General features: G+C 42.7%; 1 protein-coding gene, 1 long non-coding RNA gene and 1 pseudogene across 4 annotated transcripts; 1 reads left to right on the top strand and 2 right to left on the bottom strand.

The window, feature by feature from the left end:
* The first annotated feature begins 225 nt into the window (after positions 1-225).
* The window catches only part of LOC127297622 (uncharacterized), a 29,867-nt pseudogene continuing 4,243 nt past the window's right edge, over positions 226-25,849 (top strand).
* LOC127297620 (probable tRNA-splicing endonuclease subunit Sen2) lies at positions 18,058-18,953 on the bottom strand. Its single transcript, XM_051327935.2, has one exon. It carries the CDS (start codon positions 18,944-18,946, stop codon positions 18,074-18,076), a length of 873 nt encoding a protein of 290 aa, XP_051183895.1. The 5' UTR covers positions 18,947-18,953; the 3' UTR covers positions 18,058-18,073.
* On the bottom strand, positions 22,007-25,180 carry LOC127297625 (uncharacterized). 3 transcript variants are annotated; one of them, XR_011744202.1, is made up of 6 exons: positions 25,116-25,180; positions 24,880-25,011; positions 24,248-24,282; positions 23,920-24,150; positions 22,946-23,053; positions 22,007-22,804 (listed from the first exon to the last, which is right to left on the bottom strand). It is a non-coding gene; the product is annotated as an uncharacterized lncRNA (long non-coding RNA). The 3 variants fall into 3 exon arrangements; XR_011744203.1 differs by having other exon boundaries at positions 23,920-24,118; XR_011744201.1 differs by lacking the exons at positions 24,248-24,282; positions 24,880-25,011; positions 25,116-25,180 and having other exon boundaries at positions 22,036-22,804; positions 23,920-24,234.

The raw sequence follows: 25,849 nt of genomic DNA, 5'->3' as shown, positions 1-25,849 counted from the left end.
CGCCGTACGTGTGTTATTCAAGATACCAAAGAATCTTGTTTTCAGATATTCTTGCTAACGAGCATAATGATCGAATCGAAACCTTTCCTCTCCTGCTTCAGCAATGGCAGCCAGACAACCAGCCACAAATCTTCCGGTTTGCCCTGAAAGTTTGGAATGGTCGCTCGGACCTGTAGAGCCTGAAAACATAGCATTGCCCCTCCACAATTAAGCATGATCCACATAATGCGTATTGTGCAGGGCTACAAGGGACCACTGAAAGTTGCAACTCAAGTGGCAAAATAAACTGATGAGTACAATGGCTTCACCCTTACACTAGCTGATCTAACCAGGAATGTCATGGTCCATGTGTCAAACCGGCCAAAGGGGCAGCCTGAGAACTCGTCTCACTATGGCTCCATGTGTTGTCCAACGCAAGGCTAGACAGCCCTTGGCAAATAACTACTCCATGCCCAATTGACACCCTAGATGATAGAACTCTCAGCGTGCCCCAGAAATAAAAATGCACAGGATGCTGTTGTTTGATAAATCCTTGAAGAACATTGGTATCGACCAAAAAAATTGGATGTCCACCGGGGTGACTTTTACTGAATTTTATTTTTACTGCACCAAAGCTAAGGATCATAGGGATTCTTGAGCTGGAAAAGGTGTGGTGAGAAAGCAACATGCAAGCCATGTCAAGTACCTCCTTCACTGGTAGAAAAACAGGGTTCCGTCCAGCCCCATAAGTCGCGAAGCTATAGGAACCGCGACTAATGGGACCTTTAGTCGCGGTTCGGGAGGCGAACCGCGACCAAAGGCCTGGGCCCAGGGCGCTCGGTGGCCAGCTGGTGCACGTGGGGGGCTTTAGTCGCGGTTGGCCTGGCCAACCGCGACTAAAGGGGCCAGGCCAACCGGGACTAAAGCCCCTCCCCTATATATACCCATCCAGCAGCCAACACTTAGCCATTTGGAGCCATTCTCTTCACAAACTTCACAAGTGGGTGTTAGGTTTGCTTTTGGTTCCTCTTATGCACATAAGGTGTTTGATGAAATGCCCCAAGAGCATGAAACAAACATGATATGAACTGTTGGAGCCACACTTGAGCTTTCTCATTTATTTTTTCCTCCTCGATCGCGGTTAGCAACTTGAAACTTTGATGTGTCATTGATAAAATATGCATGTGTGTAGTTCATTGTTTAATTTATATTGTTTGTAGCTAGTTAGTTTAACAAATGCATGATGGTTAATTATATATTTTATATTATAATAATGCAGATGAATCGACAATGGATGTACGGTAACCGACTCTCCGGCGAGTTCAGTACGGGTTTGAAAGATTTCCTCGTAGTGGCTAATGCGAACAAGCAGGGGGGTTTTGTTATCTGTCCATGTGTTAACTGTAAGAATCAGAAGGGTTACTCTTCCTCAAGAGATGTTCACATGCACCTGCTTCGGCACGGTTTCATGCCAAGCTATAATTGTTGGACCAAGCATGGAGAAAGAGGGGTTATAATGGAAGAAGATGAAGAAGGGGATGATTTCATCGATGAAAGCTATCTTGCTCATTTCGGTGATACTTTCATGGAGGATGCTGAAGGTGAAGGGGAAGGTGAAGGGGAAGGTGAAGAAGAGGCACGTGATGATCCCGTTGATGATCTTGGTCGGACCATTGCTGATGCACGGAGACGCTGTGAAACTGAAAAAGAGAGGGAGAATTTGGATCGCATGTTAGAGGATCACAGAAGGCGCCACCCCGGATGCGATGATGGTCTGAAAAAGCTGGGCTGCACACTGGATTTGCTGAAATGGAAGGCACAGCAGGTGTAGCTGACTCGGCATTTGAAAACTTGCTGAAAATGTTGAAGAATATGTTTCCAAAGAATAACGAGTTGCCCGCCAAGACGCATTTAAGCAAAGAAGGTTGTCTGCCCTCTAGGTTTAGAGGTTACGAAGATACATGCATGCATCAACGACTGCATCCTCTACCGCGGTGAATACGAGAATTTGAATGAATGCCCGGTATGCACTGCATTGCGTTATAAGATCAGAGGCGATGACCCTGGTGACGAAGTTGAGGGCCAGAAACCCAGGAAGAGGGTTCCCGCCAAGGTGATGTGGTATGCTCCTATAATACCACGGTTGAAACGTCCTGTTCAGAACAAAGAGCATGCCAAGTTGTTGCGATGGCACAAAGAGGACCGTAAGTCGGACGGGGAGTTGAGACACCCCGCAGATGGAACGCAATGGAGAAAGATCGACAGAGAGTTCAAAGATTTTGCAGCTGACGCAAGGAACATAAGATTTGGTCTAAGTACGGATGGCATGAATCCTTTTGGCGAGCAGAGCTCCAGCCATAGTACCTGGCCCGTGACTCTATGCATTTACAACCTTCCTCCTTGGTTGTGCATGAAGCGGAAGTTCATTATGATGCCAGTGCTCATCCAAGGTCCGAAGCAACCCGGCAACGACATCGATGTGTACCTAAGGCCATTAGTTGATGAACTTTTACAGCTGTGGGGCAGACCTGGTGTCCGTGTGTGGGATGAGCACAAAGAAGAGGAATTTGACCTACGAGCGTTGCTTTTCGTAACCATCAACGATTGGCCTGCTCTTAGTAACCTTTCGGGACTATCAAATAAGGGATACAATGCATGCACGCACTGCTTATATGAGACTGAAAGTGTACATTTGCCAAATTGTAAGAAGAACGTGTACCTTGGGCATCGTCGATTTCTTCCGAAAGGTCATCCAGTAAGAAAGAAAGGCAAGCATTACAACGGCAAGGCAGATCACTGGCCGAAGCCTGCGGAACACACTGGTGCTGAGGTATTTGATATGGTCAAGGATTTGAAAGTCATCTTTGGAAAGGGTCCTGGCGGACAATCAGTTCCGAAGGGAGCTGACGGGCACGCAGCCATGTGGAAGAAGAAATCTATATTCTGGGAGCTAGAATATTGGAAAGTCCTAGAAGTCCGCTCTGCAATCGACGTGATGCACGTTACGAAGAATATTTGCGTGAACATCCTAAGCTTCTTGGGCGTGTATGGGAAGTCAAATGATACAAAGGAAGCACGGCAGGACCAGCAAAGTTTGAAAGACCCTGATGACCGGCATCCGGAACGGTTTCAAGGTCATGCCAGCTACGCTCTGACCAAAGAAGAGAAGGTCATCTTTTTTGAATGCCTGAGCAGTATGAAGGTCCCGTCAGGATTCTCGTCCAATATAAAGGGAATAATAAACATGGCGGAGAAAAAGTTCCAAAACCTGAAGTCTCACGACTGCCACGTGATTATGATGCAATTGCTTCCGATTGATTTGAGGGGGCTCCTGCCGGAAAATGTTCGAGTAGCCATTGTGAAGCTATGTGCATTCCTCAATGCAATCTCTCGGAAGGTAATCAATCCAGAAGTTCTACCACGGTTACAGAACGATGTGATCCAATGTCTTGTCAGTTTCAAGTTGGTGTTCCCGCCATCCTTCTTCAATATTATGACGCACCTCCTGGTTCACCTAGTCGATGAGATTTCCATTCTCGGTCCTGTATTTCTACACAATATGTTCCCCTTCGAGAGGTTCATGGGAATATTAAAGAAATATGTTCGTAACCGTGCTAGGCCAGAAGGAAGCATCGCCAAGGGCTATGGAAATGAGGAGGTAATTGAGTTTTGTGTTGACTTTGTTCCTGACCAACAGACTGGGAGCATGGTCTGATCTCCATCTTCTGGAGGTGCAAACTGACGATGTGATCCTAAAATCTCTTACCTAATTTCAGTTTACAAGTACATTCAGAATTCATTTGTCTGAAAAATTACACCTGTAAGAACTGAAATAAAACATTGATGCTCTAACACAGAAGCATATATTAATACTGCAATGCAGCATTTATTTACATTTTTTACATGTTCCTATTTTTGCAAAGGGACTCTACAGAACAAGGAGCTAAGCAGTCCTTTCAGTAAGCTATGACAGCGAGGCTAGCATATACAAGAAGTACCTCGAATGTGGTGCATGCAAGGATCACACAGTGCATTACCGGATAGAGTAGGCAATGTGCATGTAAAGATGGGAGTCTCAAATAGGAAGAAAGAATCAATAGCTACCATTGTGCTTGCTGTTATTCCCACAGTTGCCTTCAAGATGATCTAATGATCATCTACTTATGCTGATTGAATTATTTACCACACGCAGATTTATTACTTCAGAGACAAATCAGGTCAAATTATTGAATATATACATGATATAATATGTCTATTTACAGACTTCATGGTGCCCCCATTGTCTATGATCATACTTGCTTTACTATGGAAATAGTCTGTTCAGTCCTTTTGTATGACTGATGCTTGATACGTCTCCGACGTATCGATAATTTCTTATGTTCCATGCCACATTATTGATGTTATCTACATGTTTTATGCACACTTTATGTCATATTCGTGCATTTTCTGGAACTAACCTATTAACAAGATGCCGAAGTGCCAGTTGCTGTTTTCTGCTGTTTTTGGTTTCAGAAATCCTAATAAGGAAATATTCTCGGAATTGGACGAAATCAAAGCCCAGGGGCCTATTTTTCCACGAAGCTTCCAGAAGTCCGAAGGAGAGACGAAGAGGGGCCACGAGGGGGCCACACCCTAGGGCGGCGCGGCCCCTGATACGTCTCCGACGTATCGATAATTTCTTATGTTCCATGCCACATTATTGATGTTATCTACATGTTTTATGCACACTTTATGTCATATTCGTGCATTTTCTGGAACTAACCTATTAACAAGATGCCAAAGTGCCGATTCTTTGTTTCGTCACTGTTTTTGGTTTCAGAAATCCTAGTAAGGAAATATTCTCGGAATTGGACGAAATCAAAGCCCGGGGGCCTATTTTCTCACGAAGCTTCCAAGTCCGAAGGAGAGACGTAGTGGGGCCACGGAGGGGCCACACCCTAGGGCGGCGCGGCCCCCCCTTGGCCGCGCGGCCCTGTGGTGTGGGGCCCCCGTGCCGCCTCTTGACCTGCCCTTTCGCCTATAAAAAGTCTCCGTGACGAAACCCCCAGGACCGAGAACCACGATACGGAAAACCTTCCAGAGACGCCGCCGCCGCCGATCCCATCTCGGGGGATCCAGGAGATCGCCTCCGGCACCCTGCCGGAGAGGGGAATCATCTCCCGGAGGACTCTACGCCGCCATGGTCGCCTCCGGTGTGATGTGTGAGTAGTCTACCCCTGGACTATGGGTCCATAGCAGTAGCTAGATGGTTGTCTTCTCCCCATTGTGCTATCATTGTCGGATCTTGTGAGCTGCCTAACATGATCAAGATCATCTATCTGTAATTCTATATGTTGCGTTTGTTGGGATCCGATGAATAGAGAATACTTGTTATGTTGATTATCAAAGCTATGCTTATGTGTTGTTTATGATCTTGCATGCTCTCCGTTATTAGTAGATGCTCTGGCCAAGTTGATGCTAGTAACTCCAAGAGGGAGTATTTATGCTCGATAGTGGGTTCATGCCTCTGTGAATCTGGAGGAGTGACAAGAACCACTAAGGTTATGGATGTGCTGTTGCCACTAGGGATAAAACATTAGTGCTATGTTCAAGGATGTAGTCACTAGTTACATTACGCGCAATACTTAATGCAATTGTCTGTTGTTAGCAACTTAATACCGGAGGGGGTTCGGATGATAACCCGAAGGTGGACTTTTTAGGCATATATTCAGTTGGTTGACGGTCTATGTACTTTGTCGTAATGCCCAATTAAATCTCACTATACTCATCATGATATGTATGTGCATGGTCATGCTCTCTTTATTTGTCAATTGCCCAACTGTAATTTGTTCACCCAACATGCTGTTCGTCTTATGGGAGAGACACCTCTAGTGAACTGTGGACCCCGGTCCAATTCTCTTTACTGAAATACAATCTACTGCAATACTGTTCTACTGTTTTCTGCAAACAATCATCTTCCACACAATACGGTTAATCCTTTGTTACAGCAAGCCGGTGAGATTGACAACCTCATTGTTTCGTTGGGGCAAAGTACTTTGGTTGTGTTGTGCAGGTTCCACGTTGGCGCCGGAATCTCTGGTGTTGCGCCGCACTACATCCCGCCGCCATCAACCTTCAACGTGCTTCTTGGCTCCTCCTGGTTCGATAAACCTTGGTTTCTTTCTGAGGGAAAACTTGCTGCTGTGCGCATCATACCTTCCTCTTGGGGTTGCCCAACGAACGTGTGAAATACACGCCATCAAGCATATTTTCTGGCGCCGTTGCCGGGGAACTGAAGAAAAGTTACACCACAGAGATCTCTAACTCCCACGTCAACTTTCCGCCAGCAACAATATTTTCTGGCGCCATTGCCGGGGAGATCAAGACGCGCTGCAAGGGGAGTCTCCACTTCTCAATCTCTTTACTTTGTTTTTGTCTTGCTTAGTTTTATTTACTACTCTGTTTGCTGCACTAAATCAAAATACAAAAAAATTAGTTGCTAGTTTTACTTTACTTGCTATCTTGTTTGCCATATCAAAAACACAAAAAAATTAGTTTACTTGCATTTACTTTACTTATTTCATCATGTTTCCTTTTAATTTTACCACAAAAGACATACCGGTAGGACGTGGGTCTATAGTTGGGAGAAATAATATAGAAGAATTTTTCAATCATGTTAGTACTATTGAAAATTTTGAAGATAGACACTTGGTAGACCTTGCGCCTACTTATGAAATTGCTGCTGCACATTTAGTTCGCCTGTTGGAAACTAAATTTGTTAATCTTAATCCTATAATCCAACACATGTTCTTCACACTTGGCGATATGGAAGAAGGGGAAAAGAAAGATTTTGTACTAGAAACCCTTCTTAGAGAATTTGGTGGTCTAGCAAGAGAAGCTAGAAAGGTGTTTGCTAAGTTTAATATGCTTGGTTCTCCTACTAATTTTGTTAGTCTCCTTGAAAAGATGGATATGGATAGAATAAGATACACTAATAATATTGATGATGGAGGGGAGATAAAAGCACCAATACCATGTAAGCTCTTAGCTATGAATGATGCATTAGAAAATAACTATGCTTGGCTAGTTCCTGAAAATTTGTTTGATGAGAGTAGCACGCCTAAGACTAATGAAAAGGGAGATGCTGAAACTTATGTATCCAATATACTATGCCTAGTTGAGAAAACTCCACACCCCGCTGAGAATGCATCACCCTTCGATAATACTTGATACACACTTTCTGCGCCTAGCTGAAAGGCGTTAAAGAAAAGCGCTTATGGGAGACAACCCATGTTTTTACCTACAGTACTTTGTTTTTATTTTGTGTCTTGGAAGTTGTTTACTACTGTAGCAACCTCTCCTTATCTTAGTTTTGTGTTTTGTTGTGCCAAGTTAAGCCGTTGATAGAAAAGTAAGTACTAGATTTGGATTACTGCACAGTTCCAGATTTCTTTGCTGTCACGAATCTGGGTCCACCTCCCTGTAGGTAACTCAGAAAATTAAGCCAATTTACGTGCATGATCCTCAGATATGTACGCAACTTTCATTCAATTTGAGAATTTTCATTTGAGCAAGTCTGGTGCCATTTTAAAATTCGTCAATACGAACTGTTCTGTTTTGACAGATTCTGCCTTTTATTTCGCATTGCCTCTTTCGCTATGTTGGATGAATTTCTTTGATCCACTAATGTCCAGTAGCATTATGCAATGTCCAGAAGTGTTAAGAATGATTGTGTCACCTCTGAATATGTCAATTTATAATGTGCACTAACCCTCTAATGAGTTGTTTCGAGTTTGGTGTGGAGGAAGTTTTCAAGGATCAAGAGAGGAGTATGATGCAACATGATCAAGGAGAGTGAAAGCTCTAAGCTTGGGGATGCACCCGGTGGTTCACCCCTGCATATATCAAGAAGACTCAAGCGTCTAAGCTTGGGGATGCCCAAGGCATCCCCTTCTTCATTGACAACATTATCAGGTTCCTCCCCCTGAAACTATATTTTTATTCCATCACATCTTATGTGCTTTTTCTTGGAGCGTCGGTTTGTTTTTGTTTTTTGTTTTGTTTGAATAAAATGGATCCTAGCATTCACTTTATGGGAGAGATACACGCTCCGCTGTAGCATATGGACAAGTATGTCCTTGGTTTCTACTCATAGTATTCATGGCGAAGTTTCTCCTTCGTTAAATTGTTATATGGTTGGAATTGGAAAATGATACATGTAGTAATTGCTATAAATGTCTTGGGTAATGTGATACTTGGCAATTGTTGTGCTCATGATTAAGCTCTTGCATCATATGCTTTGCACCCATTAATGAAGAAATACATAGAGCATGCTAAAATTTGGTTTGCATATTTGGTTTCTCTAAGGTCTAGATAATTTCTAGTATTGAGTTTGAACAACAAGGAAGACGGTGTAGAGTCTTATAATGTTTTCAATATGTCTTTTATGTGAGTTTTGCTGCACCGGTTCATCCTTGTGTTTGTTTCAAATAAGCCTTGCTAGCCTAAACCTTGTATCGAGAGGGAATACTTCTCATGCATCCAAAATACTTGAGCCAACCACTATGCCATTTGTGTCCACCATACCTACCTACTACATGGTATTTTCCGCCATTCCAAAGTAAATTGCTTGAGTGCTACCTTTAAAATTCCATCATTCACCTTTGCAATATATAGCTCATGGGACAAATAGCTTTAAACTATTGTGGTATTGAATATGTAATTATGCACTTTATCTCTTATTAAGTTGCTTGTTGTGCGATAACCATGTTTACTGGGGACGCCATCAACTACTCTTTGTTGAATTTCATGTGAGTTGCTATGCATGTTCGTCTTGTCTGAAGTAAGAGAGATCTACCACCATATGGTTAAGCATGCATATGTTAGAGAAGAACATTGGGCCGCTAACTAAAGCCATGTTCCATGGTGGAAGTTTCAGTTTTGGACAACAATCCTCAAATCTCAAATGAGAAAATTATTAATTGTTGTTATATGCTTATGCATAAAAGAGGAGTCCATTATCTGTTGTCTATGTTGTCCCGGTATGGATGTCTAAGTTGAAGAATAATCAATAGCGAGAAATCCAATGCGAGCTTTCTCCTTAGACCTTTGTACAGGCGGCATAGAGGTACCCCTTTGTGACACTTGGTAAAAACAATGCATTGTGATGATCCGGTAGTCCAAGCTAATTAGGACAAGGTGCGGGCACTATTAGTATACTATGCATGAGGCTTGCAACTTGTAAGATATAATTTACATGATACATAAGCTTTATTACTACCGTTGACAAAATTGTTTCATGTTTTCAAAATCAAAGCTCTAGCACAAATATAGCAATCGATGCTTTTCCTCTATGGAGGACCATTCTTTTACTTTCAATGTTGAGTCAGTTCACCTATTTCTCTCCACCTCAAGAAGCAAACACTTGTGTGAACTGTGCATTGATTCCTACATACTTGCTTATTGCACTTATTATATTACTCTATGTTGACAATATCCATGAGATATACATGTTACAAGTTGAAAGCAACCGCTGAAACTTAATCTTCTTTTGTGTTGCTTCAATACCTTTACTTTGAATTATTGCTTTATGAGTTAACTCTTATGCAAGACTTATTGATGCTTGTCTTGAAGTGCTATTCATGAAAAGTCTTTACTATATGATTCACTTGTTTACTCATGTCATATACATTGTTTTGATCGCTGCATTCACTACATATGCTTTACAAATAGTATGATCAAGATTATGATGGCATGTCACTCCAGAAATTATCTGTGTTATCGTTTTACCTCGCTCGGGACGAGCAGAACTAAGCTTGGGGATGCTGATACGTCTCCGACGTATCGATAATTTCTTATGTTCCATGCCACATTATTGATGTTATCTACATGTTTTATGCACACTTTATGTCATATTCGTGCATTTTCTCGGAACTAACCTATTAACAAGATGCCGAAGTGCCGCTTGTTTACTGCTGTTTTTGGTTTCAGAAATCCTAGTAAGGAAATATTCTCGGAATTGGACGAAATCAAAGACCAGGGGCCTATTTTCTCACGAAGCTTCCAGAAGTCCGAAGGAGAGACGAAGAGGGGCCACGGAGGGGCCACACCCTAGGGCGGCGCGGCCCCCTTGGCCGCGCGGCCCCGTGGTGTGGGGCCCCGTGCCGCCTCTTGACCTGCCCTTTCGCCTATAAAAGTCTCCGTGACGAAACCCCCGGTCGAGAACCACGATACGGAAAACCTTCCCGGAGACGCCGCCGCCGCCGATCCCATCTCGGGGATCCAGAGATCGCCTCCGGCACCTGCCGGAGAGGGGAATCATCTCCCGGAGGACTCTACGCCGCCATGGTCGCCTCCGGTGTGATGTGTGAGTAGTCTACCCCTGGACTATGGGTCCATAGCAGTAGCTAGATGGTTGTCTTCTCCCCATTGTGCTATCATTGTCGGATCTTGTGAGCTGCCTAACATGATCAAGATCATCTATCTGTAATTCTATATGTTGCGTTTGTTGGGATCCGATGAATAGAGAATACTTGTTATGTTGATTATCAAGGCTATGCTTATGTGTTGTTTATGATCTTGCATGCTCTCCGTTATTAGTAGATGCTCTGGCCAAGTTGATGCTAGTAACTCCAAGAGGGAGTATTTATGCTCGATAGTGGGTTCATGCCTCTGTGAATCTGGAGGAGTGACAAGAACCACTAAGGTTATGGATGTGCTGTTGCCACTAGGGATAAAACATTAGTGCTATGTTCAAGGATGTAGTCACTAGTTACATTACGCGCAATACTTAATGCAATTGTCTGTTGTTAGCAACTTAATACTGGAGGGGGTTCGGATGATAACCTGAAGGTGGACTTTTTAGGCATAGATGCAGTTGGATGACGGTCTATGTACTTTGTCGTAATGCCCAATTAAATCTCACTATACTCATCATGATATGTATGTGCATGGTCATGCTCTCTTTATTTGTCAATTGCCCAACTGTAATTTGTTCACCCAACATGCTGTTCGTCTTATGGGAGAGACACCTCTAGTGAACTGTGGACCCCGGTCCAATTCTCTTTCTTGAAATACAATCTACCGCAATCGTTCTCTGTTTTCTGCAAACAATCATCTTCCACACAATACGGTTAATCCTTTGTTACAGCAAACCGGTGAGATTGACAACCTCATTGTTTCGTTGGGGCAAAGTACTTTGGTTGTGTTGTGCAGGTTCCACGTTGGCGCCGGAGTCTCTGGTGTTGTGCCGCACTACATCCCGCCGCCATCAACCTTCAACGTGCTTCTTGGCTCCTCCTGGTTCGATAAACCTTGGTTTCTTTCTGAGGGAAAACTTGCTGCTGTGCGCATCATACCTTCCTCTTGGGGTTGCCCAACGAACGTGTGAAATACACGCCATCAGCCCCCCCCCCTTGGCCGCGCGGCCCTGTGGTGTGGGGCCCCCGTGCCGCCTCTTGACCTGCCCTTCCGCCTACAAATAGCCTCCGTGACGAAACCCCCAGTACCGAGAGCCACGATACGGAAAACCTTCCAGAGACGCCGCCAACGCCGATCCCATCTCGGGGGATCCAGGAGATCGCCTCCGGCACCCTGCCGGAGAGGGGAATCATCTCCCGGAGGACTCTACGCCGCCATGGTCGCCTCCGGTGTGATGTGTGAGTAGTCTACCCCTGGACTATGGGTCCATAGCAGTAGCTAGATGGTTGTCTTCTCCCCATTGTGCTATCATTGTCGGATCTTGTGAGCTGCCTAACATGATCAAGATCATCTATCTGTAATTCTATATGTTGCGTTTGTTGGGATCCGATGAATAGAGAATACTTGTTATGTTGATTATCAAAGTTATATCTATGTGTTGTTTATGATCTTGCATGCTCTCCGTTATTAGTAGATGCTCTGGCCAAGTTGATGCTAGTAACTCCAAGAGGGAGTATTTATGCTCGATAGTGGGTTCATGTCTCCGTGAATCTGGAGGGGTGACAAGAACCTCTAAGGTTATGGATGTGCTGTTGCCACTAGGGATAAAACATTAGTGCTATGTTCAAGGATGTAGTCATTAGTTACATTACGCGCAATACTTAATGCAATTGTCTGTTGTTAGCAACTTAATACTGGAGGGGGTTCGGATGATAACCTGAAGGTGGACTTTTTAGGCATAGATGCAGTTGGATGGCGGTCTATGTACTTTGTCGTAATGCCCAATTAAATCTCACTATACTCATCATGATATGTATGTGCATGGTCATGCTCTCTTTATTTGTTAATTGCCCAACTGTAATTTGTTCACCCAACATGCTGTTCGTCTTATGGGAGAGACACCTCTAGTGAACTGTGGACCCCGGTCCAATTCTCTTTACTGAAATACAACCTACTGCAATACTTGTTCTACTGTTTTCTGCAAACAATCATCTTCCACACAATACGGTTAATCCTTTGTTACAGCAAGCCGATGAGATTGACAACCTCACTGTTTCGTTGGGGCAAAGTACTTTGGTTGTGTTGTGCAGGTTCCACGTTGGCGCCGGAATCCCTGGTGTTGCGCCGCACTACATCTCGCCGCCATCAACCTTCAACGTGCTTCTTGACTCCTACTGGTCCGATTAAACCTTGGTTTCTTACTGAGGGAAACTTGCCGCTGTGCGCATCACACCTTCCTCTTGGGGTTCCCAACGGACGTGCCAACCACACGCATCAAGCAAATTTCTGGCGCCGTTGCCGGGGAGATCAAGACACGCTGCAAGGGGAGTCTCCACTTCTCAATCTCTTTACTTTGTTTTTGTCTTGCTTAGTTTTATTTACTACTTTGTTTGCTGCACTAAATCAAAATACAAAAAAAATTAGTTGCTAGTTTTACTTTATTTGCTATCTTGTTTGCTATATCAAAAACACAAAAAAAAAATTAGTTACTTGCATTTACTTTATCTAGTTTGCTTTATTTACTACTACTAAAATGAGTAACCCTGAAGTTGAAGTTCGTACATTTAAACAACGAGGGGGAGAATGTTTGAGAGATGCTTGGTATAGAATTAGTGATGCCCATAATAGATGCACTAAGAAACACTCCACCATTATTTTACTCAGGAATTTTTATGTTGGTATCTCTAGCTGGAATAGATATGTTCTTGATAGTCTCGCAAAAGGTGACTTCTTAAGTACTCCTGCATTAGAAGCTAGTTGCATTATTGAGAGTTTATTTGGAACACCCCCTGTTGATAAAGTTAAAGCTGAAATCTCTCTTGAAGATGTTATGAAAAAATTGGAAACCATAGAGAAAATTTTTCCAAGTATTGAAGCTAAATTGGAAATATTACTTGATAAAACTGATGAACTTGATAAATCCTTAGGAGGAATTGATGAAAGAATTAGTGTCCTAGAAACTAATGCTGTCCATGATGATCAAATCAATAGGATTGACGAACTTGAAAAAGCTATGGGAACCTTGGGTTCAACATTTTCTTCTCTTAAATATAAGGAGAAAGCTTATGTAGGTAAGGAGCAAAAGTTTATGTATGTCTCTAAAGTGCCTAGACCAAAGAGTAGGAATAAGAGTAAGAAAGGTAAGAGTAACACCCTTGGCAAGAATGCCGATGCACCATCCTTTGATAATACTTGATACACACTTTCTGCGCCTAGCTGAAAGGCGTTAAAGAAAAGCGCTTATGGGAGACAACCCATGTTTTTACCTATAGTACTTTGTTTTTATTTTGTGTCTTGGAAGTTGTTTACTACTGTAGCAACCTCTCCTTATCTTAGTTTTGTGTTTTGTTGTGCCAAGTTAAGCCGTTGATAGAAAAGTAAGTACTAGATTTGGATTACTGCACAGTTCCAGATTTCTTTGCTGTCACGAATCTGGGTCCACCTCCCTGTAGGTAGCTCAGAAAATTAAGCCAATTTACGTGCATGATCCTCAGATATGTACGCAACTTTCATTCAATTTGAGCATTTTCATCTGAGCAAGTCTGGTGCCATTTTAAAATTCGTCAATACGAACTGTTCTGTTTTGACAGATTCTGCCTTTTATTTCGCATTGCCTCTTTTGCTATGTTGGATGAATTTCTTTGATCCACTAATGTCCAGTAGCATTATGCAATGTCCAGAAGTGTTAAGAATGATTGTGTCACCTCTGAATATGTCAATTTATATTGTGCACTAACCCTCTAATGAGTTGTTTCGAGTTTGGTGTGGAGGAAGTTTTCAAGGATCAAGAGAGGAGTATGATGCAACATGATCAAGGAGAGTGAAAGCTCTAAGCTTGGGGATGCCCCGGTGGTTCACCCCTGCATATATTAAGAAGACTCAAGCGTCTAAGCTTGGGGATGCCCAAGGCATCCCCTTCTTCATCGACAACATTATCAGGTTCCTCCCCTGAAACTATATTTTTATTCCATCACATCTTATGTGCTTTTTCTTGGAGCGTCGGTTTGTTTTTGTTTTTTTATTTGTTTGAATAAAATGGATCCTAGCATTCACTTTATGGTAGAGAGACACGCTCCGCTGTAGCATATGGACAAGTATGTCCTTGGTTTCTACTCATAGTATTCATGGCGAAGTTTCTCCTTCGTTAAATTGTTATATGGTTGGAATTGGAAAATGATACATGTAGTAATTGCTATAAATGTCTTGGGTAATGTGATACTTGGCAATTGTTGTGCTCATGTTTAAGCTCTTGCATTATATGCTTTGCATCCATTAATGAAGAAATACATAGAGCATGCTAAAATTTGGTTTGCATATTTGGTTTCTCTAAGGTCTAGATAATTTCTAGTATTGAGTTTGAACAACAAGGAAGACGGTGTAGAGTCTTATAATGTTTTCAATATGTCTTTTATGTGAGTTTTGCTGCACCGGTTCATCCTTGTGTTTGTTTCAAATAAGCCTTGCTAGCCTAAACCTTGTATCGAGAGGGAATACTTCTCATGCATCCAAAATACTTGAGCCAACCACTATGCCATTTGTGTCCACCATACCTACCTACTACATGGTATTTTCCGCCATTCCAAAGTAAATTGCTTGAGTGCTACCTTTAAAATTCCATCATTCACCTTTGCAATATATAGCTCATGGGACAAATAGCTTAAAAACTATTGTGGTATTGAATATGTAATTATGCACTTTATCTCTTATTAAGTTGCTTGTTGTGCGATAACCATGTTCACTGGGGACGCCATCAACTATTCATTGTTGAATTTCATGTGAGTTGCTATGCATGTCCGTCTTGTCTGAAGTAAGAGAGATCTACCACCTTATGGTTAAGCATGCATATGTTAGAGAAGAACATTGGGCCGCTAACTAAAGCCATGATCCATGGTGGAAGTTTCAGTTTTGGACAACAATCCTCAAATCTCAAATGAGAAAATTATTAATTGTTGTTATATGCTTATGCATAAAAGAGGAGTCCATTATCTGTTGTCTATGTTGTCCCGGTATGGATGTCTAAGTTGAAGAATAATCAATAGCGAGAAATCCAATGCGAGCTTTCTCCTTAGACCTTTGTACAGGCGGCATAGAGGTACCCCTTTGTGACACTTGGTTAAAACAGTGCATTGTGATGATCCGGTAGTCCAAGCTAATTAGGACAAGGTGCGGGCACTATTAGTACACTATGCATGAGGCTTGCAACTTATAAGACATAATTTACATGATGCATATGCTTTATTACTACCGTTGACAAAATTGTTTCATGTTTTCAAAATCAAAGCTCTAGCACAAATATAGCAATCGATGCTTTTCCTCTATGGAGGACCATTCTTTTACTTTCAATGTTGAGTCAGTTCACCTATTTCCCTCCACCTCAAGAAGCAAACACTTGTGTGAACTGTGCATTGATTCCTACATACTTGCTTATTACACTTATTATATTACTCTATGTTGACAATATCCATGAGATATACATGTTACAAGTTGAAAGCAACCGCTGAAACTTAATCTTCTTTTGTGTTGCTTCAATGCCTTTACTTTGAATTATTGCTTTATGAGTTAACTCTTATGCAAGACTTATTGATGCTTGTCTTGAAGTGCTATTCATGAAAAGTCTTTGCTTTATGGTTCACTTGTTTACTCATGTCATATACATTGTTTTGATCGCTGCATTCACTACATATGCTTTACAAATAGTATGATCAAGATTATGATGGCATGTCACTCCGTAAATTATCGTGTTATCGTTTTACACGCTCGGGAGGCGAAGAACTAAGCCTGGCTATGCTGAGACGTCTCCGACTTATCGAGAATTTCTTATGGGCCATGCCACATTATTGATGTTATCTACATGTTTTATGCACACTTTATGTCATATTCGTGCATTTTCTCGGAACTAACCTATTAACAAGATGCCGAAGTGCCGATTCTGTTTTCTGCTGTTTTTGGTTTCAGAAATCCTAGTAAGGAAATATTCTCGGAATTGGACGAAATCAAAGCCCAGGGGCCTATTTTTCCACGAAGCTTCCAGAAGTCCGAAGGAGAGACGAAGAGGGGCCACGAGGGGGCCACACCCTAGGGCGGCGCGGCCCCCCCTTGGCCGCGCGGCCCTGTGGTGTGGGGCCCCCGTGCCGCCTCTTGACCTGCCCTTCCGCCTACAAATAGCCTCCGTGACGAAACCCCCGCACCGAGAGCCACGATACGGAAAACCTTCCGTAGACGCCGCCAACGCCGATCCCATCTCGGGGGATCCAGAGATCGCCTCCGGCACCCTGCCGGAGAGGGGAATCATCTCCGGAGGACTCTACGCCGCCATGGTCGCCTCCGGTGTGATGTGTGAGTAGTCTACCCCTGGACTATGGGTCCATAGCAGTAGCTAGATGGTTGTCTTCTCCCCATTGTGCTATCATTGTCGGATCTTGTGAGCTGCCTAACATGATCAAGATCATCTATCTGTAATTCTATATGTTGCGTTTGTTGGGATCCGATGAATAGAGAATACTTGTTATGTTGATTATCAAAGTTATATCTATGTGTTGTTTATGATCTTGCATGCTCTCCGTTATTAGTAGATGCTCTGGCCAAGTTGATGCTAGTAACTCCAAGAGGGAGTATTTATGCTCGATAGTGGGTTCATGTCTCCGTGAATCTGGAGGGGTGACAAGAACCTCTAAGGTTATGGATGTGCTGTTGCCACTAGGGATAAAACATTAGTGCTATGTTCAAGGATGTAGTCATTAGTTACATTACGCGCAATACTTAATGCAATTGTCTGTTGTTAGCAACTTAATACTGGAGGGGGTTCGGATGATAACCTGAAGGTGGACTTTTTAGGCATAGATGCAGTTGGATGGCGGTCTATGTACTTTGTCGTAATGCCCAATTAAATCTCACTATACTCATCATGATATGTATGTGCATGGTCATGCTCTCTTTATTTGTCAATTGCCCAACTGTAATTTGTTCACCCAACATGCTGTTCGTCTTATGGGAGAGACACCTCTAGTGAACTGTGGACCCCGGTCCAATTCTCTTTACTGAAATACAACCTACTGCAATACTTGTTCTACTGTTTTCTGCAAACAATCATCTTCCACACAATACGGTTAATCCTTTGTTACAGCAAGCCGGTGAGATTGACAACCTCACTGTTTCGTTGGGGCAAAGTACTTTGGTTGTGTTGTGCAGGTTCCACGTTGGCGCCGGAATCCCTGGTGTTGCGCCGCACTACATCTCGCCGCCATCAACCTTCAACGTGCTTCTTGACTCCTACTGGTCTGATTAATCCTTGGTTTCTTACTGAGGGAAACTTGCCGCTGTGCGCATCACACCTTCCTCTTGGGGTTCCCAACGGACGTGCCAACCACACGCATCAATGCTACAAGATGTAGACTGAAGACCTGAATGTATTGAAGTACTGAACACTGGAAGTATATAGGGAAAACAATATTTGAAGAAAATGTGTCCATTGTACCTCTTTTCTTCAATAGGCTAGAGTATGGTGGCCATTAGGAGGCTGAAGTTTCCAGTGCTGTAAAGTACATAAATGCCTCGTCGGAGCTGTCTTTAAGATCTATAGAAGATTTAACCCCATATCATAATATGAATGTCAAATACTTGTATGGACCATTGTTAGAAATCTAACAAGACTCACAAGAGTACCAGAACCAACAGAAGTACTGAGAAATATTAAGCTTTATTGGGAGAATCTCAGCTTGTATACAAGTAGGGTAGAAAGAACCGTGAAGCCTAGTATTACACCCCAATAGTTTGAGACTACAGTTTCTCTTGTGTGACCTTGTTCTTCCTTATTTGGTTGTACTCTGCACGGTTCACATCTCTGCTCTCGGCACTGCTGCGCTATCCACCTTGTAATCGTCCTCTCATGAACAACCAGCTGCTCCAAACAATCTGGTGACCCCAGTTCACAGATACTACAGGAGATGGTCAGAACCAGCAGTGTCTTGGCCACACTGCCAGAAGCTCGGAGTGCACACAGTAGATCGGACCACACCTTCAGGCGGCCACACCTACCGCCAAACTGCGCTCCTTCCAGAACCACAACCACGGCAAACTCCGAGTGGACTAGCGCTGGGTGATGACGGTAAGCTGCAAAATCTGCACCATACTGCAAACCTGACCGCACTACCCAGTTCTTCGATCTGAGATGTGAGTATGCCTTGTACATCTCAGGAAACGAGTCCGATGCGGAGCACAAGAGATCCCACAGCTCCCCTTCACTCATCTGCTTCCCCCTCTCCGACTCAACCACAACGCACTTCAAAGCATGGCAAAGGTAGAAGACCTCCTCGGCGCCCAGCTGGAACCACTGTTTCTCTGCTCCGGCATTTTCCACAAACCGGTCAAAGGCAGCTTGGTTCAGAAGGATAGCTTGATGTGGACTCACTCCAAGAACCGCGTCCTCGCCATGGCTAGATATAGTTGCCACGGGTCTAGAGCGTTTCAGCGAAGACTGGAGGTCGGCAACAATGCTTGACATGGGGCTAGCTGCTGCTAGAGCTGAGAAATACTTGCCGTCTTTGCCCTTCTTCCATCTCGGACCCGACATGTTGAATAAGCTGAGAACACAACAACAACACAAGTGTTTAAGATATGATCGGGAAATGGAAAAGGTTTATTTGAAAAAGGTACATGAAACTGTTAACTTGTGCTCGGTACTATTTTTAGTTCCAGTGATCCAGTGAATTAGGATGTGAGATTGTGATATGCGGTATAACATTGAACCGTGACGAGCAGGCTAGGTTGCATTTGGGCCTGGATTTCTCCGTTCCTAGAGCTGAAAACTGCCCAGCTACTGACGCCAAAATGGAGAAGGAACCACACCTAGGCATTGCACATTCAGCATGGACTTTTTGGACATGGTGCTTAACAACGCATCAAAGTAGATAATGCCAAATCAGCAACTCCTTTCCTCTCAGGACATCGGAATCCAAAAGATTCAAAGAATTCCAAGATGTTCTCGCGTGGCCCATGGTATACTATAGTTATACAACTGCACTGTCCGAGTGATTTAAAGGTGTTTTTATCCCTCTGGAGCATGTAAAGTAGATTAACGTGATTGCATTTTAACTGGACTATTTTCTTTCAGGAACAACCTCAAGAAGCTGACCTACGACGAGCGGAAGGCCAGTCTTTATCCAATGCAGGTCCACTATAAGTTTCTGGTTCATCAGTCAAGCATGTTGTTAAGCAAGCTGAAGCTATATAGACCGACGAAGATAGTTGTACTGCTCCTAAGGCTACATCGCCCAGGTAAAAACTTCTCTCTATTTGTGATATTTATTTGGCCGTGCCTCGAGCTGAAAACTACCCGGGTATAACTACTCTGCTCTGATCTGCTGGATTAACATCATTCTATCTTCCTTTTCCTAGATCTGCTCTGCTGGACACATCAAAGTGCGTCCTTTCGCGCGTGTTTAATTTCCAGATTACTAGATCCTAAGTCGGCAAGAAAAAGGATTCATACATGTAGTGTACGTACGAGATTCAAAACACGAAAAGGTGAGAAACTACCGACCGGTGCAAAACCTTCTTCCTTCAATTCGTCTACGCTACCCCGCCACAGAACCTCCCATCCGCCGGCACCCCGGTTTAAAACCAAAGGCAACATCCCTATGAGTACTGCTTCCATCACAGCAAAAGAAAGAAATCGATCATGAGCGGGTTGGATGATCCAACCAACAGAGAAAAAGACATAAACTGAGGGGGATTATACCAGAGGGCGACCGAATCAACAATCGAATCCGTTGGACGACGGAGTAGAACTTCTCTCCTCTCCTCTCCGAGCAAGAGTCAAAGTCTAAGTCACACGCGACGCACGCGTAGAGTAGACCATTGCTAATACTTATAGAGTCAGGTTGGAGGAAAAAGAAGGCTCGGAATCTTAGGGAGGAGAGAGCTGGCATGGGAACTATCGATCGGATGGCGGTGGTGAGTGATCAATGGAGGGCTGAGTGCCAACTCTCGCGGATCAATGAGGTGGCGCTGGAAAACCCATCCATGTAATTTACTGAGATGACGAGAGTAATGCACCATTTAATAGTGTGCTGAAATCACGGGTTGATTATCGGAAGGCATCCAACCGGCCACACCGCTAGTTTCTAGCGGGGAGTTGATTACATGTTGGTGATGATCTACTTCCTTCGGTAGTACTCGGCCCAGCCAGAGCTAATTATGGAGTCAGTTTTTTGGAGGCATACTCGGCCCAGAGCGCTAATAGCAGGGAGTAAATTATGGAATGGTGATTATCTACTTCCTTCGTTACATTGGATCGGTGCCAGAGCAAAATATGCAATTTGTTTGATAATTTCCTTTATGTGTTGTTGAAAACTAGTTTTTTCTGTGACATGAGAGATTGCGGCCTGAATTATACCAAAAATAGACGTCAACTATATAAGGAATTCTCATGTATTGTCCAGCCTAGTTTCTTTTCTGTTAGATAAGGGATTGCTGCCTCAAGTATACCAAGAACAAACGTTAGATCAAATACTGCTACTAATTTGGATCTCTTTTCTAAAATCATTAGTGATTTGTTTCTTGGACAGAAACGCATGGAAAAAGAAGGTTCATATTACAGGAAAGGTTTGAAGCGCTAGACCTTGCATGCCCACGCATGAGCGATTAAATATAAATCCTCTCAAGAAAATATAAGGTTGTACATAGTTTAAAAAAATCTAATTCACACGCAGCGCACGCGTAAGATCCACCCCTCCCTATATATATAGAGCCAATAGGTTAGAGGGAGGGTAGGTTCGAATTTTGAGGGAGAAAAAGTAGGGCGGGAATTATCTATCGATCTGTTTTTTCTAAGATACCCACTCCCATAGATCGATAAGGTGGCACTGAGATACCAAACATTCTGCATTTACCGATGTGAGGACATACTAGGCAATCCATTTAGTTGTATGAAAGGATGTAACGCTGATTGAGGAAGTACCTAGATTTACAGTAGATTTACAGAGGATGGAGAAAACCACTGTGAGCGCTTATTCGTAGTTCTGCTTAATTGAGTGATTACAGATTGGAAATTATCTGTTTCCCTATTGCCTCTTGAGGGAGCCGGAGCAAATTATTTTGATTTGCTTTATTCGTTACGGACTATTAGAATATATGTATGATTGAAGCCTGAGTAGGCAGATTCTCACTCGTTTTCTCCGCCTGAGTAGGCACCAAAAACTCTCAAAACAAATATTTCACAAGCATTTCAATTGAAATCCAGAACTAAATTCTTGATCATGCTACTATTTTTTTTTGGTTAACGAGTAGTTAATTTTGATTTTCAAACGGTGGCTTATATACCCAGGTTCCATACACACAACTCAGCTATTAACTTCGTATTCTTCTTCTTCTACTACTACTACTACATTGCGACCCACTCCAGGGGAAAGCACAGCAAATTGCAAGCTACCAATTAGAGGTACAGAACGCTCTCCAAACATAGCAGCCTATTCTCTCAAATGAATATATCACAAACATTGCACTTGACATCGACGAATGAAAGTTGGGCCATTTCAGTGATTGGAAACAAACATATACCATATAGAGCTACAAAACGCTCTCAAAAAATAGCAGCACATTCTCTCAAATAAATACATCAAAAACATTGCAATTGACGTCAGCGACTGAAAGTTAGATACCAATGATTGGAAACAAACATATACCAGTAGATGTTGTTTTCTTGAATTAAGTAGCAGTTTGATTTCATTTCTCAAACTGTGGCATACACACCCAGGTCCCTACACACACCAACTCCTAGCTAGTGACACATATGCTCACTCCCTTCTCTACTACTACAGAGCAACCCACTCCAGGGGAAAATTCACCAGATTGCAAACTACTAAATAGAGCTACGGAGTGCCCAAAGAAAGATGCAAACCTTAAAACATTTAACTAGTACAAACAACTTCAAGCTCCATGTAGTGCCTTCTCCATCATCAGGCGAAACATGGAAGTGATCAACCATTGTTCAGTATCCAGGTTGTGGTCTCCATCATCAGACTCCCGGTAGTGGGCTTCCCACCCTATGCATCTCTCGACATCTGCTTGTCAACTCATCATGCTCCTGCCACGAGCGGATAACTCAGGCTCATTCCACTCCTCTCCTTGAATGATACCTTAGAGGAACTTATCGGTCCACTATTCAATATGTCAGCAAGGCATACATGTTGTGGGAAAAGCTGTGAACAGTAGGTGATAGATGACACTGTGGGAAAGCACTAGCAGGTATTAGCAATGCTTCTAGGGTACCATTCACTGGTTGAGTCTCCACATCTTCTAACCTTGATCATCATCTCGAGCAATCGAGGGTTGCAAGTCCTTTTCATCTTGCGTACAGGAGTCCAAACATGTGATAGTGACAATGTTTTAGTTCAGCTAATGCAGTGGTTTAATTTCCAACTAACAATTCCTGAAAAATTAGGTGTCTGTGCTTAACGACACATGCTGGAATATGTAGGCCCAAGAAAAGGCTATCTGCTTTAGAGTCTTCAACTGAAAGGAAAACGAATGCTCAAATGAAAATTGGCAAGATGCAGAAACTACAACATACATGTCTGTTGTATGGTGATATAAATAGCCACCTAGTGGTTCATGTTGCACCTCAACTCCTTAGGCATGTCTTCGTGGAGGAAGCACCCATTGGGGAAAAACATGTAATCTGGAAAATGAACAAGGCACCCCATCGTAAGCTGCTTCTTTGTCTGGAACAAGCAGCATAATTCAACCACATGCCTATGAATTGGACCAGCAAGATACTGTGTGCATATAGCAGAGGGCTTGTCACTCTATGATCTTACTTGAACTTGATTTCTGTACCAACACAACTACTTATTCAAGAAAGAATAGTAATAGGTACTCATGACTTCATGTACTAGTAACATGTGATGGCTGCAAGAATATAATACAGATCATTCCAAACATTGGAAGAGAGTGATAGATAATAATAACAGAGTTTCAAATTCTAATCATGACCATCCAAATTAGAATAATAAAATACCGAACTTAGGCAATTATTTAGTATGGGTAATTTAGCTCCAGAGACTACTATAGAGCCGTAACATTAGGCAGCTGAATAGCAAGATCATGTCATCACCATGTCCTAGAAACCATCCCACTACCACTAAAATCTAAACCAACTCAATGGATAAACCAACTCAATAGTACTTTGTCTCGACCAAAGAAAAGCTTCCCTAAGCACTTGACAGGGGGATTATCATGTAGCATCAACTAAGGTAGTGCAACAACATTGTCGATGATAATTGTGTGTATGTAGGTCCACACCCTACCAATATATTAAAGGATCAAACACCGAATTATAATTATTTTAGTAGAGAAATATAATATATGCAGGTAGCAACGCTCTGCAACGCAGACTACATATTAGATCAAGGGATGGAGCATCATCCAACTATCAAACGAGAGGAAACCTAACATTGTAAAGAATATAAGTAAGGAAATTCCAATCACTTGGCAACACGCATGTAGTAGGAAGACATGGGAATAGCAGGGACGGGGGAATCTCACCAATAGCAACGAGCAATGACAACCTGAAGTCGTGAAAGGGACGAGACCGCACCCGAGGTCCTGGTTGCAGAGAGATGGCGAGTAGGAAGAAGTCCTTGTCACATGACGAGATGACCATCTCTAGCCACCCGCCCCTTTTCCTTCCTCCAAAACGTAACGTGGTACAGAATGTGAAATGTACATGTCCATGATTGAAAAACTGAAGTAAATTTATCAGCTATGATGCTAGTCCTAGTTGGAGGAGGAAACACAAGTGAACTGACAATACAAAAGATAAATCTGAGAATACCCAACAAATAAGTTTCTCTTGTAACATATCTCGTAGTACCTGCTACGATGCATTATATAAAGGCTTCTGCAGACCTATACATTTAAAAATAACGAATTTTAGTATACAAAATCCTACGCTTCAGTTTATTGTTAGGAAGCGAATCGAAAAGCTTTCATCAAGCAGTACATATTTATAAAAAACACAATATGAGCAACAAATCTATAGATGCAAGGAACAAGCCACATGATTGCATGTACTCCGTGGAGTATTATGGTAGATAATATTTCGTTGACCATCTCAGATTTCAGGAGATGCAATAATAGATTATAACTAAAGACAGACATATTCAGGATTCGCTTGGTGCCTATACGAGGACTCAAGTTCAAGCACACATGCAAAATCTGGCAATCCATTCGTTCATGCCAAATTGCTCCAGCAAGGCTAGCAGGTAACTACATGCAACTTCCTGTTTGTAGGCCAATGGAAACAAAGCCAAAAGGAACCGTTGGATAGATACCAGTGGAGTACAAATATCATAGCCTAGTTTATCACACTTTGGCATCAAAAGTGTCTATGAGTAATCCATCAAAGACAAACATATATTGACATCATTTTTTTGATATAGCGAGATGTATATGATGCCTACGGCCAAAACAACAGTAGAAAGGGAAATCAAGAACTGTGCATACCTTAATTTCTGAGCATGGATACCTCCTCGCTCTACCGAGGCATCTGTGGCCACCCCACGTTTTGGCCAAGCAAAGGATGCCCAGCATGGTCGCCCTCACGCTCTCAGATACCGGAGGACCTTATCTTGCAACCTGAACACACATAGCGTAAAAACAAAATCTCGCTTAAACCATGAAACAAGGAAAGAGGAAAGTAATCCTTCACCACATCGAATCGTTTCAGAGACGAAGCCAACCTCTTTGATTGGTGGCATGCCGCAAGACAACACACCCCGAAGTCGATGCACAAGGGGCTGGCGATCATGACAGCTGGTGTCATGGATGATTTTGGAAGCATCGCAATGACCGTGTCTTAGAGGGAGTGCAACCTTCAACTCGAGACCCGTGTGCCAAGATCAAAGAGGAAGCAAAAAACATGGGTTATCGCAGCGCAAAAGGGCTAAGCGGTGTCTTGCCAACATCCTGGGATGTTGACCGCACTCCCAATCCGTAATAAATTCTGTGTAAACATCTTAGGAGGCGTGTAATAACTTCTATCTTTTCAATAAAATGAAACGCAAAGTGTTTTCTACAAAAAAAGTTATAAAGATCATATCTAGAAACAAATAAATCCCGAGGGATGTATATTAATAAATAAGAGGTTTCAGTGACAAATATGGGACCTCCGATTCCTAGTGCTTAAAAGCCACTGCATGGGACATTGCATAAATGAGTAGCATACTGCTATACACAAGAAAGACGGTTCATTGTAACCGAGATCACAATATATGGCATGGCAAAGACACCATTTTGCCAGCTAGAAAACAGAGTTGCTAACACCACCAAATGATTAGCAACACCACTAGATCCAAGAAAACAAGGTTTGCTATCCACCAAATGACTTACCAACAACTTTACATAATAAAACTGAAATGCAAAATGGCCACCTTCTCTCGCTACAATACATGACAACAAAATCATGGAAGGATGA

This window comes from Lolium perenne, chromosome 4, assembly GCF_019359855.2.
Source record: "Lolium perenne isolate Kyuss_39 chromosome 4, Kyuss_2.0, whole genome shotgun sequence".
Lineage (NCBI taxonomy): Eukaryota > Viridiplantae > Streptophyta > Magnoliopsida > Poales > Poaceae > Lolium > Lolium perenne.
The sequence above is the reverse complement of the archived record's forward strand: the minus strand, read 5'-3'. Positions and strand labels throughout refer to the sequence as shown.